This window comes from Lotus japonicus, chromosome 2, assembly GCF_012489685.1.
Source record: "Lotus japonicus ecotype B-129 chromosome 2, LjGifu_v1.2".
Classification (NCBI taxonomy): Eukaryota; Viridiplantae; Streptophyta; class Magnoliopsida; order Fabales; family Fabaceae; genus Lotus; species Lotus japonicus.
Genome location: NC_080042.1, coordinates 71,312,556 through 71,331,317, shown reverse-complemented (window position 1 = coordinate 71,331,317; position 18,762 = coordinate 71,312,556). Strand labels below are relative to the sequence as shown.

Here is an 18,762-nt window from a genome sequence, read left to right as displayed (position 1 = left end):
ATATTTTCTTTACCTCTCTCTTTTGTTTGTCTCTTTCTCTCTCCCTTTCAGTGAATTTGTGATTGCAATTGCAGTGACTCTGCAGAAGAAAGAGCTTACAAGATGGGAACCGCTGCAATAGCTCGTAACATCGTTGGCATCATCGGTAATTCCTCTCTCTCTCTCTCACACACACACACAATCAATAGCAACATGTATGATTTTTTACATTTTGTGGCTATCATCATCACCATTCAAAAATCAAAACCTTCTGTAAGAGTGTTGATTTGCATCCACTTTGTTTCATTTTCATTAAACAAGAACACACATTGTCTTGTGAAAAGAAATTTCACTTTTATTCATTTTGTTGAGTTCTAGTTTTCTCTGTTTTTAATCAATTTACACATGAAAATATAAATAATAATAACAGCATTACTGTTTTTTCTTCTTCTTCTTCTTCTTTATGTGCAGGCAATGTCATCTCCTTCGGCTTGTTCTTCTCACCAGCGTAAGCTCCCCTCCCTGTTTACTTTACTCTGTTTTCTTTTTTCTTTTCTCTCTGTTTTTTTTTCTTTGTTTGTTATTTGGTCATTACTTAATTATCATATTTAATTTGCATTAATGCTCAAATACTTAATTTCAATTCTCAATACTTTAATTTTTTTAATGATATTAAATAAAATTAATGTATTTTTTTGACTATTACTATGGTCATTAATTGCTGACATGAGTTCTCATTGATACATTTATTTATAGTATACAGTTAAAGTTTAGCATTTACAAGTCTCCTCTCCACAATTTATTACATATATATCCACAAATTTAGATATTCTTCAATATCTTTATTTTCATATTTATTTTAAATTTAAAAAATGCACTGTAATAAGCAGAATATTAACTCGTGATGTTTAAAAAAAACATGTAATTAAAGGTCAGTTTATTCAATATTTTAAAAGCTTAAAAATATTTAATACATATTCCATTTTTTGGTGTATTCCATTTAGTAACTACTTGAATATTTGAAAGATTTATATTTGACTGAATTATTGCTGGTTTCAATAAAAGACTGAATTAGTGCTCATTTAATGTAATTATTTCTCATTTAATGACTGAATTATCTCTCATTTAATGATAAATTGATATATTAGTTTTACTACTTAATATATTAAACAAATGAAATAAGGTGTCTCAAATGATAGCTCAAGTGCTAAGAGTTGGAGAAAATATGAGTTAAGAAGGGGAAGGTTTAGAGATTAATTATTGAAAGGTGTAATTTTTCTATCCGATACAAAAAATAACAATTGAAATAGTCTGCAACATAGTTTTTTAGAAAATAAGAAATAAGGTAGCAACATATATTAAAAATATATTAATGTCTCCATTAATTAGAGATAGGAGTAACAAAGTTTTTTAATCACATTTAGTCAGTGACGCTTATAAAAAAACCAATTAGTCAGTGACTAAAAACTTATTTAAGCATTATAAATAAATTAAAATTAAAAAAGTGAGATTTAAATATCTAGCTAATTGGATATATGTAGTAGAACTATTTATAATGTCAATGTACATATATTAATTTTTTATTTGATTATGTACATATACTTGGAATACAAAATAAGGGCAAGTAATGAGGAATGCACCATATTTTTTTTTCTTTTGGTCAACATAATTCATTCTTTATGTATGTAATTTTATAATTTTCATTTTTTTTATTGGGTTAATTATTTGAATAAATTGCAGTCCAACATTCTATGGAATTATAAAGAAGAAATCCGTGGAGGAGTTCAAACCCGATCCTTACCTAGCTACGCTAATGAATTGTGCGTTTTGGGTGTTTTATGGATTGCCTTTTGTGCACCCACACAGCCTTTTAGTCATCACTGTTAATAGCGTTGGACTTGGATTCGAGGTCGTTTATCTCACCATATTTTATATCTACTCCACTAAGAAAGGACGGGTGCGTACACTAACAATTTACTACCTCTGTTCCTTATCAGTTGTTTATTTAAAGAAAAAAAAATTATGTATTTTATTTATCTAAATTCTATAAGCTTTGAAGTCCAAAACTAATTAAGGTGTGTGTTCTCTTATTTCAGAAAAAAATACTGCTTTTTCTGCTAATTGAGGCTATTTTCTTTGCTGCCATTGCTCTTATAACAATGCTGGCCTTGCATGGCACTCGCAAAAGGTCTTTAGTGGTTGGTGTTCTATGTGATGTCTTCAATGTGATGATGTATGTCTCTCCTCTTACAATCATGGTAAGTTTAATTTATTTAATTAATATCTATATATCCTATGCATGTTCATATATGAATTATTGAAATTTGTTATTTATAAAAGTTCTACTCCAACTTATATTGGTCTTGTTATATAAAATTCACAGGCCAAGGTGATAAAAACTAAGAGCGTGAAGTATATGCCATTTTGGCTCTCACTGGCTAACTTTCTTAATGGTGTGGCTTGGACGACATATGCTCTTATTCACCCCTTTGACATTTATGTCCTGGTACTCACATACATCATTTTTCACTATCTACATTTTTTTTTTAAATTTCACGTGTAATTGAAATTCTTGAATGAAAAATTGTAAGCCATATATGTGCATTGTGTATTTCTTGCAGGCGGGCAATGGTATTGGAGTAATCTCTGGACTTGTTCAACTTATACTATATGCTTGCTATTTCTCTTACAAAGGTGATGGTGAAGGCGACGATAAGGAGAATGTCGACGTTCAGCTCTCTACGTTAAACGGAAGCGTTGCAATATGATGAACACCAAATAATTATAATATTGAATCTTTGTTACCTCTGTTGCAAATGCACTAATAATTGGATATTTATAGTATGTGTTTCCTATAACTCCTTAAAACTATACGCGCTTTATATACATTCATGGAAAAGAAAATGATATTTGTCCTCTTCCATTATTTACATTATTTCCACAACTAGTAGTTGCGAGATTATTTTATCGCCGCACAATCAGGGCATCTGACCAATGAATTTTATTAAATATCCTTTATTTAGATAATTATACTCGACCTGAGTGTGGTAAAAGTTAAATGTGTCCCTAAAAATGTGAGATCAAACTTTAAACATCAGAAGTTCAATCAATCACTTTTATTTATATTCAATTGTTCAATTGAATTAGTAAAATTATGATAAAATAAAATATATTTTTTTATACTTTTAGTATTAGATTATTTTAATTAAAATAAAATCTATTCACTTATTATGTGAGTTAATTTATATTAATAAAATTTTATTTTTAAAATATTGTGTCTGTGAGATCGTGCTAGCAAATTGTTAACCCACAATATATTAAAAATGGACTAGCCCAGCTAGGATAAAAAAAACTATAGGAACGGTGAACTAGTATTGGGCCCCAATTACGTGGTTCCAAATCACATGTCTCACTCTCTTAGAGTCACAATGCTAATATTGTCAACATACTAGGACTCTCTCTTCTGGGGTTTTTTTATGCTAGAAAGTGCTTTCTATTCTCTCATGTGGAGCTTCTCTACTGTTTCGAGTAGCATCTAGCTTTAGAGTCTCTCCATATATAAGTCGATTCCCCCTGTTGTGTTTGCTTCTTTTGCTGCTTGCTTCTTCGATTGGTCAATGGAAGGGAATGTCTTCAGAGGACACGAGAAACCAGAAGGTGGCCATAGCCTAGAAATAGCAAAAACAATTTTGCTAGGTAAGGTCCTAACTCCTAACTATGAAATCGCTGAATAAAAACGTATTCAGATATATTGTAAGTATGGGGGTGTCTTGAAGGCCTCCAGGTTCGAGATATGGGATATTTGGAGGCAACAAGTTTAATTTCTATCTAGCTTCCCTGATGAAGACTATGCAAACATGGTTCTAGATGAGAGCCTATGGAATGTGTTGAGACACTTGTTGAGTCTTCAACGTTGGAATCCACATATGTCAATTTTTGAGGTCAAGTTTAATCATGTGGTGTTCTGGGTGCAGATTATTGGGCTACCTTTAGATCTAATGACATCTACAAATGCAGCTAAGATTGCATCTAAGATTGGGGACCCTCTTAAAGTAGAAAACTGTAAGGTTGGTGTACAATTATTGGGGGCTTTTTTCAGGGTTCGGGTCTTGGTTAACATTACCAAACCCTTGCCTACATGATTTTAGGTTCCACGCAGAATTTTGCCGAATATTTGGGCCCTCATTAAGTATGAGAAGCTTGCAGTGGTGGTCACTTATGGTTGACGGTGGAAGTCCGGGGCCATTGTTGGGTGGGGTGTGCGAGAATGGAGGAAGGGGAAGAAGAGGGTGTGTTTTTTTTTTATAAGCAAAAGATGTATTATAGGGAGTACAAGGGGTACTCCAAACCCATAATACAAAGATAAGTAAAGGTCTCTAAAGAATAAAACACAAACATTAAAAAAGAAACATGTAGCAGATACCAGCATAGATCTAAACTACATTGCCCAACAAGCCTTCTGGCCAAGAAGAGGGTGTGTGCCAACGTGGGGAAAAGGATAGAGGAATGTGCCTTTTGTATTTTTTCATAGAGAAATATTAGTTGTTAGAAATGTTAATAAATAAATCTCTCATCTGATTTTGAACCTGAGACCCTTCACCTTTTATCCCACCCAACCCTTATGTCTTTAACTCTTACAACCTTAGCTTTCCTTCAGAGATATGTGACTTTTGTGTATAGTTTAAAATTTTAACCAACGAAAGTCTAGAAAAGGCCACATTTAATTTCATGCTTACATGGATTTCCGTATTCTTTTAATGGAAAAACTAACGTTAGGAATGAAAATAAAAGTCAATATTTTTGGAGGTATTGAAATTAAAATAAAAATATTAGAATGACTAAAAACAAAACAAAAACATTTTTTTTTATATCGGAAAGATAAACTGCACCCGCCATGAATCAATCCCTGAATCTCATCCTACCCAACTCATATGTCCCTCAACTCTTACCACTTAAGCTATCATACAGAGACAAACAAAAACATATTTAAGCCTTCATATTTTATTAAATAAATAAGATATTTTTCCTATTTTCAAAAAAAAATGAATAAATAAGATATATATACTATGTAGCCCACTGTTTCAAAGCTAATATTTTATTTACTCTCTCTTTGTCTCTTTCTCTATTGTTCTCTCTCCTTTTTTGGGATTTGGAATTCGCACCCCAACCATTAGATTTCCTACTCCACTTAATAGTGGGGAAATACACAAATGCCCCTCCGTATTTGACTTCGGGAAATAAAATGTCGAACTGGTACAAAAGTTAATATCCCGGATTCTTTCATTTAAGAACAGAAAACACATGTTCACGTGATTCGGGAATTCAACTTTCAAACTCGTTTCGGGAAAATAAATACCGAAGGGCATTTCTGGCATTTTTTTAAAAAGGTTAGGGTGCGAATTCTAATGGTTGGGGTGAGAATTCCAAATCCCAATTTCTGTGAGTTTGTGATTGCAATAGCATCTCAGCAGAACTTACAAGATGAGTGTTAGGAAACAACACAGCTGAAGAAGTAAAATAAATCAGGAGCGCAATCAATAACACAAGAATATAACGTGGAAACTCCAAAACCGGAGAAAAAACCACGGCCGTTGTCAAAACCGACAACCAGAGAATAAACACTATGTGAAAATTGTTACAACACATATACTTCACTCTCAACCACTCCATGATCCCAGTACACCCACACTCTCCAAAGTAAATATTTGAACTACATCTCACAATGCTCTAAAACAAGAGCATAAGAGAAAAAAGAAAACACAAATATAAACTTAAAGTGTTTTCAAGTGCTACATCTTTAGTGTTTTGGTGAGTTGAAACAAGGAGTCTGAGATCCCTATATATAGTCTTGAACCCTCTCACCCCTCACTAATCTAAGCGATGTGGGACTTCTCCAAGATGCATAACTTGATATTTTTTCTCCTTCATTAGCAATGTGGGACATTGCAATCAACCCCAACAATATATTGTTGAGAATTCAAGTGCGGAGTTGGAGTCCCACATTGGTTAAGTGTGGGTGAGGAGAAGACTTTATAAGAGATGTGACTCATAAACCTAATGTCTTAAGGTTTTGGGTTAAGATGTAGTGTCGAGACCTCTTGGTGTCTTTCTGCCCGGCCCATGGGCTACCCTGTCTCCCCCAACAATGGAAACCGCTGCAATAGCTCGTAACGTCGTTGGCGTCATAGGTTTATCTCTCTCTCTCTAGAGATCTCTTTCTCACATTCAATAGCATCATGCATGAATATATTTGACATTTTGTGGCTTTTCACCATCACCATTCAAATATCAAAATTTTATGTACGAGTATTGGTTTGCATTTATTTTGTATAAGCCAGAGCAGACATTGGCTATGTTTGGCACGTTTAGCTGATAAGCTAGCTGAAAGCTGAAAAGCTAGCTGATAGCTGAAAAGCTAGCTGAAAGCTGATAAGCTAGCTGAAAGCTGATAGCTGATAGCTGAAAAACTACGTAATTTGAACAAAAGTGTTTGGTAAAACTAGTTGTTGAACAAGCTGAAATTGTTAAATGACATAAAAGGACATACTTGTATAATTTTTTTTACATTTAACATTACTTTATTTTCACATTAATACCTATATGATATTAATATTAAAATTATTATAATTTTTTTAATTTCACTCAAATTATTTATCATCTTAAAAATATAATATTAATTTTTACTTATTTACTTTTCTATATTTTTATTAAATTAAATAGAATAAAACAAATAATTTGTAATTTGTAATAGTAATTATTTTTGTGCGGGAATGATGTACATATGAGACAAGTGTGATAATTGATAAATAAATAAGTTTTTTTTTTGTACATCGGAAAATGAGTAGGTAAATAGGTTTAGTATAAAACATATAAGGCTAAAGGTGAAATTTTGATAAAATAGTAAGGATAAAAATGAGAATATATTTAATAAGCTATAAGCTTTAAGCTTTAAGCTACCTGAGATAGCTTATAGCTTAAAGCTTTAAGCTACTGAAATAAGCTCCTTCACCAAATATTTTTATAGAGCTTTTAAGCTAGTCAAATAAGCTTTAAGCTAGTCAAATAAGCTATAAGCTAGCTGAAATGACATGCCAAACATAGCCATTGTCTAGTGAACAGAAATTTCACTTTTATTCGAATTGTTTCTGAGTTCTAAAGTTATAATAATAATAACAGCATCACTGTTTGATTCTTTTAGCATGGTGAGCTGAGTTGTGTTTCGTTTTCATTTTTCTGTGCAGGCAATATCATCTCCTTCGGCTTGTTCTTGTCACCAGCGTAAACTCTCCTCCCTGTTTACTTTACTCTGTTTTTTCCCCTTCTTTTGGTTTGTTATTTGGTCATTACTTATCACTTATCATATTGTCATTAATACAGTCCAAGAGTTATAATCAATTAATAAAATTTTAATATAATATTCAAATAAATAATTTCAATTTTCAATAATTAATTTTATTACTTTTTTATAATTTGATGAATATAAATTTTGTCAATATGTTATCATTTTAATACTTATTCTATTATTAATCTATTGTGAGGACTATAACTTTGATCATTAATCTAATGTCTCAGTAATACATATACATATATATATATATATAGGGAGCATATCAAGTGAGAGGAGTGGTTTACGGTGAGAGATGAGAGGGGTTAATAATAGCCGTTTGATATTTATGAACGAATAGGATTCAATCTGGTTTTAAAAAAATAACCTCACCCTTATTAATTGTGTATCTGGCAACCCACTCCTCTTCTCGCGCGTGATAACCATTCACCCACCTCATTCTGATTTTCCTTCTCTCTCATGAGACTTCTTTTTCTTTCAATCTGGTTTCTCCTTGCCCCTGCTTTGGCCAACCGTCTTCTATTTTGCAATCGTGAGTTGCATTTTATTGATTTTTACAATTTCTGGTTTTCAATGTTTGGTTTGCAGATCCAATTTTTAATTTGCAAGGCCACCTATCCATTCTCAATAACCCTTTGATTCTTTGAGAGAGCAAGAGTGTGTTGAGTGACGCAAATGAGATTCTTAAAATCAAAATTGATTGCTTTGATTGCTTTGCTGAAAATGAAAAATTCGTTTAGGTTTTTGTTTGAATGTCGACGAATTGGAGAAATCTAACCTGATTGATAGAACTAGCTGATGATCCTCGACCCATAAGAGCCTCGAAATAGTTTCGTCTACGAAAGTGATGTTAATCCCCATGGTTTGATGATAAATCTTCACTGCTGTAGAGTTCAGAGCCAAACGCACAAGAGAAGGGGAAGGAGGTGATGACAGACGCGCGTGGTACTGGGGTATTAGAATAAAACAGATATATTAATGTGAGATTGCATCATGGCCGTATATGTTAATCTGATGGTTTATATTAACCTCTCTCATCTCTCACCATAAACCACTCCTCTCACCTGATATGCTCCCTATATATATATATATATATATACAGTTAAAGTTCCATAGCCTTATCAGAATTCAAAAGTCTCCTCACCACAATTTGACTAAATAAATTTCATGGACCAGTTTAGATATTCTTCAATGTATTTATTTTCATATAAATTTAAAAAATTTAAAAACTAATGTGTATAACACCACAATATGAATTAAAGGTCAGTTTATTCAATATTTTAAAAGCTTAAAAATATTTAATACGTATTCCATTTAGTAACTACTATATAATTATTGGAAAATTATTTTTGGAGGATTATATTATTTATTTAAAGATTTATATTTGACTGAATTATTGCTCATTAAGTATAATTATGTCTCAATTAATGTTCAATATCATCCTATTTATTTATTAGAATAAATTCTAAATTTATGTATTGATTTTAATATATTAAAAAATTGAGTTTTTTAGATTGGAGAAATATATTATAAATATATGAAAATGGTTAGAAATAACCTCTCTCAATAACATGAGTACTATATTAATTGATATAAGGTAGCAACATATTAAAAATCAACTAATATGTCACATTAATTAGAGATACGACTAACAAAGTTTTTTAATCACATTTAGTCACCTCTTCCACTTCATTACATGGATTAAAATTGATACGAAAAACTCACATGGTCACCCATAAGCTGACAAGGCTCACTATATAAATAGTTGTTGGTCAGAATTGATGATAAATAAATCAAATTCATGGACCAATTCCCAGTGATATTTATAAAAACACTTTTTCCCTTTAAAAGTCATAGATTAAAAACATAGTAATTTAAGTTGGACTTGTCTAAATGACTCAAGGAAAAACTTGAGTTAAATCACCCTAGTCCTAGGTGGACCAATGATATATAAGATAAGTAAAATTTATAGTGCACTTATTTTAAATATTATTAGTCCACCTAATTCATATTTGAATTATTGAAGTTTATTAATTAAAAAAATCTACTTGGTATATAAAATTAACAGGCCAAGGTGATAAAAACTAAGAGCGTGAAATACATGTCATTTTGGCTCTCACTGGCTAACTTTCTTAAAGGTGTGGCCTGGACAACCTATGCTCTTATTCACCCCTTCGACATTTATGATCTGGTAATCAAATACATCATTTTTCACTCTGTACAATTTCTTTATTTATTTTTCTGTGTGCCATTGAAATTCTTGAGTGAAAATTGTAAGCCATACTTGCATTGTGTAATATTCTTGCAGGTCAGCAATAGTATTGGAGCAATTTCTGGACTTGTTCAACTTATACTTTATGCTTGCTATTTTTCTTATGAAAAAGATGATGGTGGTCATGAGTTAAAACCGAATGAAGTTCAGCTCTCTACCTTAAACGGAGTTGCAATATGATGAACCACACATATAATAATATCAAATCTGTTATTGGCTCATTTACCTTTGTTTCAAATGCACTAATAATTGGCTATTTATAGTTGCGAAAAACACATGTGGTTACTACAATTCTTTAAAACTATAAGTGCTTTATATACATGCATAGAAAAAAAATGTTATTTGAATAATTGTCATCTTCCATTATTTACATTATTATTCTTATATCTTATTTGTATTCAATATTTTGTCTCAAGTAACCTACACAGCCAGCCAGTAGCCATGAGTTTAATTTATCATTACACAATCTCCACACTTAACGGTAAGAGTTTACCAATGAGATTTTTTGTTTTGTTTAATATGTGACGTCTATTAATACAAATACAATTTGACTCAAGTTTGGTCAAGGTTAAAGGTCTTCTTAAGAGTGCGTCTTCTAATTATCGAACTTTTGACCTCAATGGTTCAAAACAACTACTTTTAACAACCATCGTTAGATGGCTAATGAGCTTATTTATATTCAATTATATTTAATTGAATTACTAAAAATTATGATATAAAATAATGGGTTGTTTAAATGACTCATGATAAAGTTTGGGTCAAATAACTCATCATCTAATCACATTTGAGATAAATGAGTTGGAAATAAATTAATAAATAAAATATAGAAATTCCAACTCACTTATCTTCAATGTGATTGGATGATGAGTTACTTAACCCAAACGTTATCATGGGTCATTTAGACAACCCCATAAAATAAAGCATATTCTTCTTTATATTGTAAGTATTATATTATTTTAATTAAAATAAAATCTCTTCAGTTTTGTTTTGGTCAATAAATCTATTCACTTATTATATGAGATAATTTAAATTAATAAAATATTATTAATTTTTGTAGTTAAAAATTGTGCCTGTGAGATTGGGTTAGCAATTGTTAACCCGAAAAAAATGGACTAGCCCAACTCAGATAAAAAAAAATGCTGTGGCCGCATGGTACTGTATACTAGTATTAGGTCCCAATTACGGGGCTCCAAATCACACCTCTCACTCTATAAGAGTCACAGTGCTGTTAATCAATTGGATTATATTCTTGTTACAAATTGATAATTTTTGGTACATTGGTTACAAATTGATGCATGCACTCTATCATGATTATTTTTGTTAATAAAATTAACTAAAATACAGGTAAAAAGTACAAGTACAACTAGTGACGGATCCAGAAATTTTATGTAGTGAGGGCAATTTATACATTTAAATTCGTAATAAAAAAATTAATCTATTCTATTAGAAGTCAGGACATTTTTTACCAAAGGAGACATAAGTGAAGACATATTTTACCAAATGTGTCATAAAAACCACATATTTTTACTACTCAAGTGAGGACATTTAGCAATGTGGAACACAAGTGAGGGCATTTAGCAATGTGGAATATAAGTGAGGGCAATTTTTATCAAAGGAATCATAAAAAATCACATACTTTTACTACTCAAATTTTTTTCTAATGTATTTTTTCATATTTAAGTGAGGGCATTTGCCCTCATACTCTACTACATGGATCCGTCTCTGAGTACAACAGTATTATATATTTACTTTTTCATGATATAATCCTTGACACCCATCATTGATCAGCATTTTGTCCATGGCAGTAGAGGTATTTACCAACAATGGATAGTTAAGCTTTCTAAGCATCCAGTCCAAGGTTGATTCCTGGGCGGTACGTATGGTGAAATATTTATTGGGAGATGCCAACACATTTAACATGATTTCAAAGCTTCGGGGAATTAATCTCATAGTTGCCGACTGTGGGGATCAGATACCCTGATAAATCCAACCAAACCAAAGCTAGTAGTATAATTACATCAAATTTACTTAGTTAAGTGGGATAATTTATGTGAAATATGAACCAAACATGTATTTGTTTTTTTACCTGAACTAGCCTAACACCCGAGTAATTTTTGAGAAAAAAAACACATGCATGAATAGTGTAAATGTTTTTTTTTACATTGCCAACCATCAAATTGTAAAAATATGTGAAAAATATTTAATTTTTTATTGACATAACATATTTTAAAAATCTGATTGGTTAATATCGTAACTTATATATATTTTTTGTTATTTTTACATTATAAATTAACTTTATTATTTATCACACTTTCATTTAATTTTAATCATTTTCAATAAATTTTTGAGTTTATTATCTTGGTTATCAAGTGTTTTTAACTGCTACATCTATTCCTTATTATATATAAGAACTAGATTGGAGGGACACTTAAGTATAGTGTTTTTGACAAGTCCATTTGTTCGAGCACCATGGAGATATAATCGCAAACCTCCCTGGACCTTATTGTTAAACTCCTTCCCATTGTGAATCGCTCTTGAGCACCTTTGCACTGGCTAAAACATGCATGAGCACACCATGCACCATCACTACATTTTATGTCTCATGCTTTCTCTCCCCCTCGCGTTTAAAGCGGCTAGAGATATCATTGTCGTACTCTTCATCGTACTACACTGTCAATGTCCTCGGTTACCACACCACTCTCGTAGCCATTTCGATCTTAGTTTTACTCAAACTCTATTGAATTTCCCTGTCCTCCCTCTGTTTTACAATACTATATTTTAGGGACAAGAGTTTTGTGTGTTAGATCAAGATGGGGAAAATTGGGTCAGGTTTTGGGCTCTTGGCCCTCTTTCTCTTATTTAAAATTGGCTTAGGTTTTGTGTGTCAGATTTTTGGTTAAACGGTGAAGGTGGTGGCTGAAACGAGGTGTGGTGGTTATGGAGGAAAACGAAGAGAAAAGAGAAAGAAGAAGAAAGGGAAAGAGAACAGATTGAAAGTGAATTATAAAATTTAGAGAGACCGTGACCAAAATTGATGTGAAAAGTCTATATGATCACCCCTCATATGACTTGGCTCACCACATGAATGAATAAGTGACTTGACAAAATTCATAACACATAAGTAAGGGGGTTGTCTATATAACCCATTGTGGAAATTGGATTAAATCACCCATGACATAGATGTACCAATCATATTGCAACATGTGTTCTTATATTATCCATGCACATCACTTAATTAGTCTCTTTTACTTTTCATTTTGATATTATTTATTTTATTAAATAATTTAATTGCAAAATAACCTATATTTTTAGATAATAGTGTAGGACTCCTTTCTATAAAAAATCCTCAATCCCCATTTTCTTTCGCATCTTCTTCTCTATCTTCTCCGGAAACAATCTCATAGCTCATAGGCAAAGTAGATGAGCATGGTCCGGTGGCGAATCTCCAACAGTTTGTAATATTTATTCATCTCAGTGCTTGATGGTGTTGATGAAATTTCCTGTTTAATTAGCAATTCGTTTCTGCTGTTTTAAACATCAAGAGATTCACAACCGCCAAAACCTCAATTGATTTCACAATTGGGTCTGAAATTTGAGCTACTGGGTTTGAAGTTTCGTAAACCTAAAATTAGAAAATAGGTTCCATATGCTATTATCTAAAACTAGGGATTCTCAATTAAATACGACATGGTCATGATTCATGACTTGAGATAATTTCACGTGGTTTTCCTCAATCCTCATTATTTTGTGCTTATTAGTAGTTTCTGTGCCAGCTATAAATAAAAACAAAATTGTCAAATTTACCAACCTCTCTCACTCAAGTCTCAACCATCCACAACCTTCAAAAACGAATTGCAAACCTAAGTTGATCAAACCTTCAAAATTCATTTCTCAATCCCTAGTTTCGCAATTTGGGATTCTCTGGGTTTTTTAGGAAGGAGTTGTATGTTATTATCTAAAATTATAGGTTAATTGTGCAATTGAATTATTTAATAAATTAAATATTACGAAAATGTAAAATAAAAGAGATTAATTAAGTGAGGTGGATAATATAAAGACACATGTTGTAATATGATTGGTACATCTATGTCATGGGTGATTTAGCCCAATTTTTACCATGAGTTATTTAAACAACCCCTAAGTAAGGAGACATTAATTATATTGATTTACATTTTTTTCCAAGAACCTATTGCAATGAACTTCTTTTATATAAACCAATTTAGATTTCTCTTGGAAATATTAATATTTAGCTAAAATTGGATTTTGAATAAAATATTAACTTCAAAAGAATATTCTCACTAAAAAAAATATTGACGAAATTTTAATATGGTGTCACAAATCACAAAGCTACTCTTTCCAACATGAAATTTTGATTGAAACCATTTCTTTCATATTTTCAGAAAATCATTTTGTTTCCAACTAATTACAGTTATCTAACTAAAACTCTTGAATCATAATATTCGAAAATAGAAAAATAAAAAACTCGAAATAAAAATAGCATAACCGTTTCTTCTTCACACTAAGCTCACGCATTCTGCATTTCCACTCTCTGCTTCTCTCTCTCTCTCTCTCTCTGAGTGTGCTTTCTGTGTTGCGTTGAAGAAAAGCTTCGTGAAGATGATGAAAGCTGCAACTGCTCGCAACGTTGTTGGCATTATAGGTTCGAATCGATTACGTCCTTTTCCTTCTCAATCGCACTTCAATGCATGATACAAATTTTCTGTTCGAGAATCGATTTTAGCAATGCTTAATTGTGTGCGATTCACCATCGCTGTAGTAGTGAACATGATTCGTCCAGTTCAAATCTCAATTCTGAACTGCATTACTGAACTTGATTAATCGCTAACTGCATTGAGTGATTACTTCCAGTTCAATTTTCAACTCATCATGCACTCAAAAATCGAAAAATCGTTTTGATCTGTTTGATTTCTCAGTCGTGAGTTCAATGTGTTTCTTAATTTGTTTTGAATCGCAACACGAATATTGCATTAATTGCGTGATGAACAATTTCTGTTATAGTCTTGATTAGCAATGGTTGTGTGTGCAATTCATGCTGCATTTGAGAACTTCATTCTTGAATGATGCGCGATTCTGAGCTGTATTGTAGAACTTGATTCTTAGCTGCTTCAATTTTCAACTCATGCACACACAAAAAATCCAAAAATCGTTTTGATTCGTTAGTTAAGTGCTCGATCACGAGAGTTCTATGTAATTCTTAGTTCTGATTAATTTTCGCTGTTCTTTGCAGGCAATGTCATTTCGTTCGGCTTGTTCTTCTCGCCAGCGTAATGAAATCTCGATTCTCTGTTTACGCTTTATTTATTTCCTGATATTTAATAATGCGTGCAAGATTGATTATACATATATATTGACACACACTACTAAAATTTCTTGTATATGCATGCAATCAAGAGGCACAAAGTGTATGTATGTATTAAAATAATCAACATTGAATATTTGCTTAAAATAATCAGCATTGAATAGACACTAAAAGCATGATTAATAGATAATGTACACTGTGTATTGTGTGTGTGTGTGTCATATATTGATATATAAGATTAATTTCAAGAGCTTTAACTTAGTATAGGATATAATTATAGCTAGAGTGTTTAAATTCGGTATTTGTTATTGTATTGAGGTTGAAAATGTTAGTGTCATGCCCTTCATATGGAAGAATGGCTTTTATTTCCTCTGTTTTTGTATTGATGTTGCGTGATGATCATAAACAAGGTTTTTTTAGTTCTTCCTTTTGATTATGATTATGATTTGGATGTGGCTGGCTCATAAAATAGTTCATAGTTACTTAATTTTTGTGTCACATAAATTATAAGTAGGTAAAGTGATAGTATATTAACATGTTGGCTGTAGAAATTAATGTGTGTTATTTGAATGAAATGCACAGTCCAACTTTCTACAAAATTTTCAAGAAGAAATCTGTGGAGGAGTACAAGCCTGATCCTTACCTAGCTACAGTGATGAATTGTGCGTTTTGGGTGTTCTATGCGATGCCTTTTGTGCACCCACACAACATTTTAGTGGTGACCATCAATAGTATTGGGCTGCTGTTCGAGGTCTTCTATCTTACCATGTTTTGGATCTATGCTACCAATGGAGGAAGGGTGTGTATGCTTTCCACTTTGGTTATTTAATATTTATGCTCTATTGCTATTCATTCCTGTAACTTCGCGGAAAGTAATCTTACTATATATGCTTTTAATCACTCCTTTAATTTTAACAAACTCTGTTATTCTCTGTTAGTGAATTATAAAATTACCATTTACACTTAATCTGAAATTAGCTTTCTATAATTATTAAATAAGTGTAAAAAGTGAACCATAAAAAATAGGTATCATTATAGCATCTTGTTTTATATCATACCTTCTACTTCTCTTTCTCTTGCTTATGATGTCAAACATTTAAGGCTCATATAACCCCCCTGTTTTTAACCCTCTCAATTTAACTTACAATGGAAGTGAGATAGGATAAGAAGAGAGAAATGAGTAATGTGATATGTGATGTGAGTGAAAAATTAGAAGAAGAAGAAAAGAGAGGAAATAATATATGAAAGAGAAATTAAAGTTGGTGTGAATTAATTATTACTCTTTTGAAATATCAAAGATGTACAATTGTTTTCCCTCTAAACTGGATATTTTTTATGGTTATAAATACAATAATTAATATGCTACTCTCTAGTCTCTAACGACTAAGATACCCCTTTAAAGAATGTGGATGTCTAATTAATTTTAAGTTTTTATAAAGAGTTTAATGGATATGCACTGACAGTATAAAATAGTTTTACACAGTCATCCAATCAAAGCATGCCACATAGGAGAGATAATTATATTTGACTTTAATTTTAATTAAAAGAATAAGATATTTTCTGATTTGGCGGAATTCAATTGGATGTCTGTGTAAAACTATTTTACACTGTCAGTGCATATTCATTAAACTCTTTTATAAATGTTCTGCTTTAATTTTCTTTATTCAACCACTAATCCTATTTATTTGGAAGAGTATGTTTAGGAAATGCAAGAACAATTGTAAAAGTGGATGTTATTTTCTTAATTAATATCATCATGGCCCACCATATGAGGTTGTACAAAATTAATTGGATAATTTTACACTTGGTGAAAAATCTTATTGAATTAGCTTAATTAGAAGACCCAAAACTAAGTTGCTAAATTCATTGAATGTTTAAGAGATGCTTTGTTAATGTAGCCCTTTCCTGTTCTGATACTTACCGTCTCTTTCCCTAATTTTTAGAGAAAGGTACTGCTTATTCTTCTGGGCGAGTTAATTTTCTTTGCTGCGGTCGTTCTTACAATCTTGATGGCAGTGCATGGCACTCACCTAAGGTCATTAGTGGTTGGAATTATCTGTGACATCTTCAATATTTTGATGTATGTCTCTCCTCTTACAGTCATGGTAAGTCAATATTAATTAATTCCTATCCCATACATATTCATATGAATTGTTGAATTCATATAAAAAAATCACAACAACTTGCATGAACAGGCAGAAGTGATCAGAACTAAGAGTGTCAAATACATGCCCTTCTCCCTCTCTTTAGCAAACTTACTCAATGGTGTGTGCTGGACAATATACTCCCTCATCCACCCCTTTGACCTGTTTATTCTGGTATTACATCTTTACTTTTTCTTCTATTTCCTTGTTAACTAGTCATTGTAGTTCCTGAATGAAATTCTTTTTACTCATTGTTACCTTTTTTTCTTGCAGATAAGCAACAGTGTGGGAGTATTTTCTGGAGTTGTTCAGCTCATCCTATATGCTTGGTACAGCTCCTGCAAGGGAGAGCAAGATGGTGGTGATGATAATCATGTCCAGGACCAGCAGCCAAAGAGGATTGTAGTCTGATTGCAGCCCTGATATCAGAGTTTTCTTCCTTCTTTTTGCCTTTATTCCTTGTTTGCTCTTACACAAAAGATGTTGGCAAAAAATTTACATAGATGTCTGATGTGATTACACAAAGTTGAGAAGGAGCGTTTAGATTTTCATTTTCAGCTTCATTGCAAACTCGATTTTATAGTGTTAGAATATTGATACGAATTTCTAGAAGTTACTGATCACTGATGCAAGAAGGATCTTGAAAATTGTAAAGCAATATCATAATCTGCTCTGACCCCGTGACAATATCTGGCTTTTGATGCCTTCTTTGATTGTGTTCTTCACTATAAATAGTACCATTACATTTAATAGGAAGATTCTTGCTCTATTTCCTAATTTGCATGACCTAAATTGTGAATTCTAGTAAGTACATTTAATAGGAAGATTCTTGCCCCTAATACTACAACAGGAAGTAAGGAAATACAAAGATTTGGTTCTATTAATTCATATTTCCTCGTTAACACTCATTCTCAATCAATCACTAAAAAGTAAAAAGTGAAGTAGTTATCTAAACGCATGAACTTATTTGCAATTTTACTCTACTGAGAAATGAAAACTAAATTTTGCTACATCTACATGGACCAAAAACTTAATAAACCTAAAACAAATGTAGAAGTTGTTTTGATAATTTAAGAGTCTAGGGTAACCTATGTTTAGTCCACCTTTAACATAAAAGTAGTTTATAAGCTCAAAAAAGTTGAGTCAAACGCTACCGTACAATCAATACTTAAACATTGAAGTCTTAATACTAAAATATTAAGGTAATTAACACCAATTAAAAAGTAGTAAGTCAAGATATTCAAAAGTACTAAGTCATAAAAATAAACATCTAGCTCCGCTTTGAAAGCAAGTCTTTCAAAAGTTGTATCACATCCGGTCCGTCAATGTTCTTCTTCTCCTCCTTGATAATCTTCCTCCGATCCGCCACATTATCCTACAAACATTGAAACACAATACACAAAAATTAGTACAATGGAAGGAATAAAACATAATAATATTAATGCCTTGCCCTTATCATTCAAGTGTATAATCAAAAAGTGGCAGCAAAGTAGGACTCACAGTGATTCCATTTCATACCATAGTGACAAAAATGGGCATATACACAGGTTGGAATGAACAAAGATGAAGTGGCGATTAGGGTCAGGTTGGAAGAATAAGATCGATTGATGTGTCCTACCCATTTTGCATATGTTCAATGGGAAAAAAATGGGAAAGTTTAATAAGGAAAAAGTAGCTTCTTTGACATCCAAAATCTAGTTTG

General features: G+C 31.8%; 2 protein-coding genes across 2 annotated transcripts; both read left to right on the top strand.

The window, feature by feature from the left end:
* Nucleotides 1-2,910, top strand: LOC130735633 (bidirectional sugar transporter SWEET4-like). The gene is made up of 6 exons (XM_057587559.1): nt 1-145; nt 451-487; nt 1,720-1,936; nt 2,076-2,237; nt 2,363-2,485; nt 2,601-2,910. The coding sequence occupies exons 1-6, from the start codon at nt 103-105 to the stop codon at nt 2,745-2,747; spliced, it is 729 nt and encodes a 242-aa protein (XP_057443542.1). The 5' UTR covers nt 1-102; the 3' UTR covers nt 2,748-2,910.
* Nucleotides 2,911-6,001: 3,091 nt separating this feature from the next.
* On the top strand, nt 6,002-17,655 carry LOC130735634 (bidirectional sugar transporter SWEET6b-like). Its single transcript, XM_057587560.1, has 6 exons — nt 6,002-6,167; nt 14,845-14,881; nt 15,499-15,715; nt 16,860-17,021; nt 17,112-17,234; nt 17,334-17,655. Exons 1-6 carry the CDS (start codon nt 6,125-6,127, stop codon nt 17,469-17,471), a joined length of 720 nt encoding a protein of 239 aa, XP_057443543.1. The 5' UTR covers nt 6,002-6,124; the 3' UTR covers nt 17,472-17,655.
* The last annotated feature ends 1,107 nt before the right edge of the window (nt 17,656-18,762 follow it).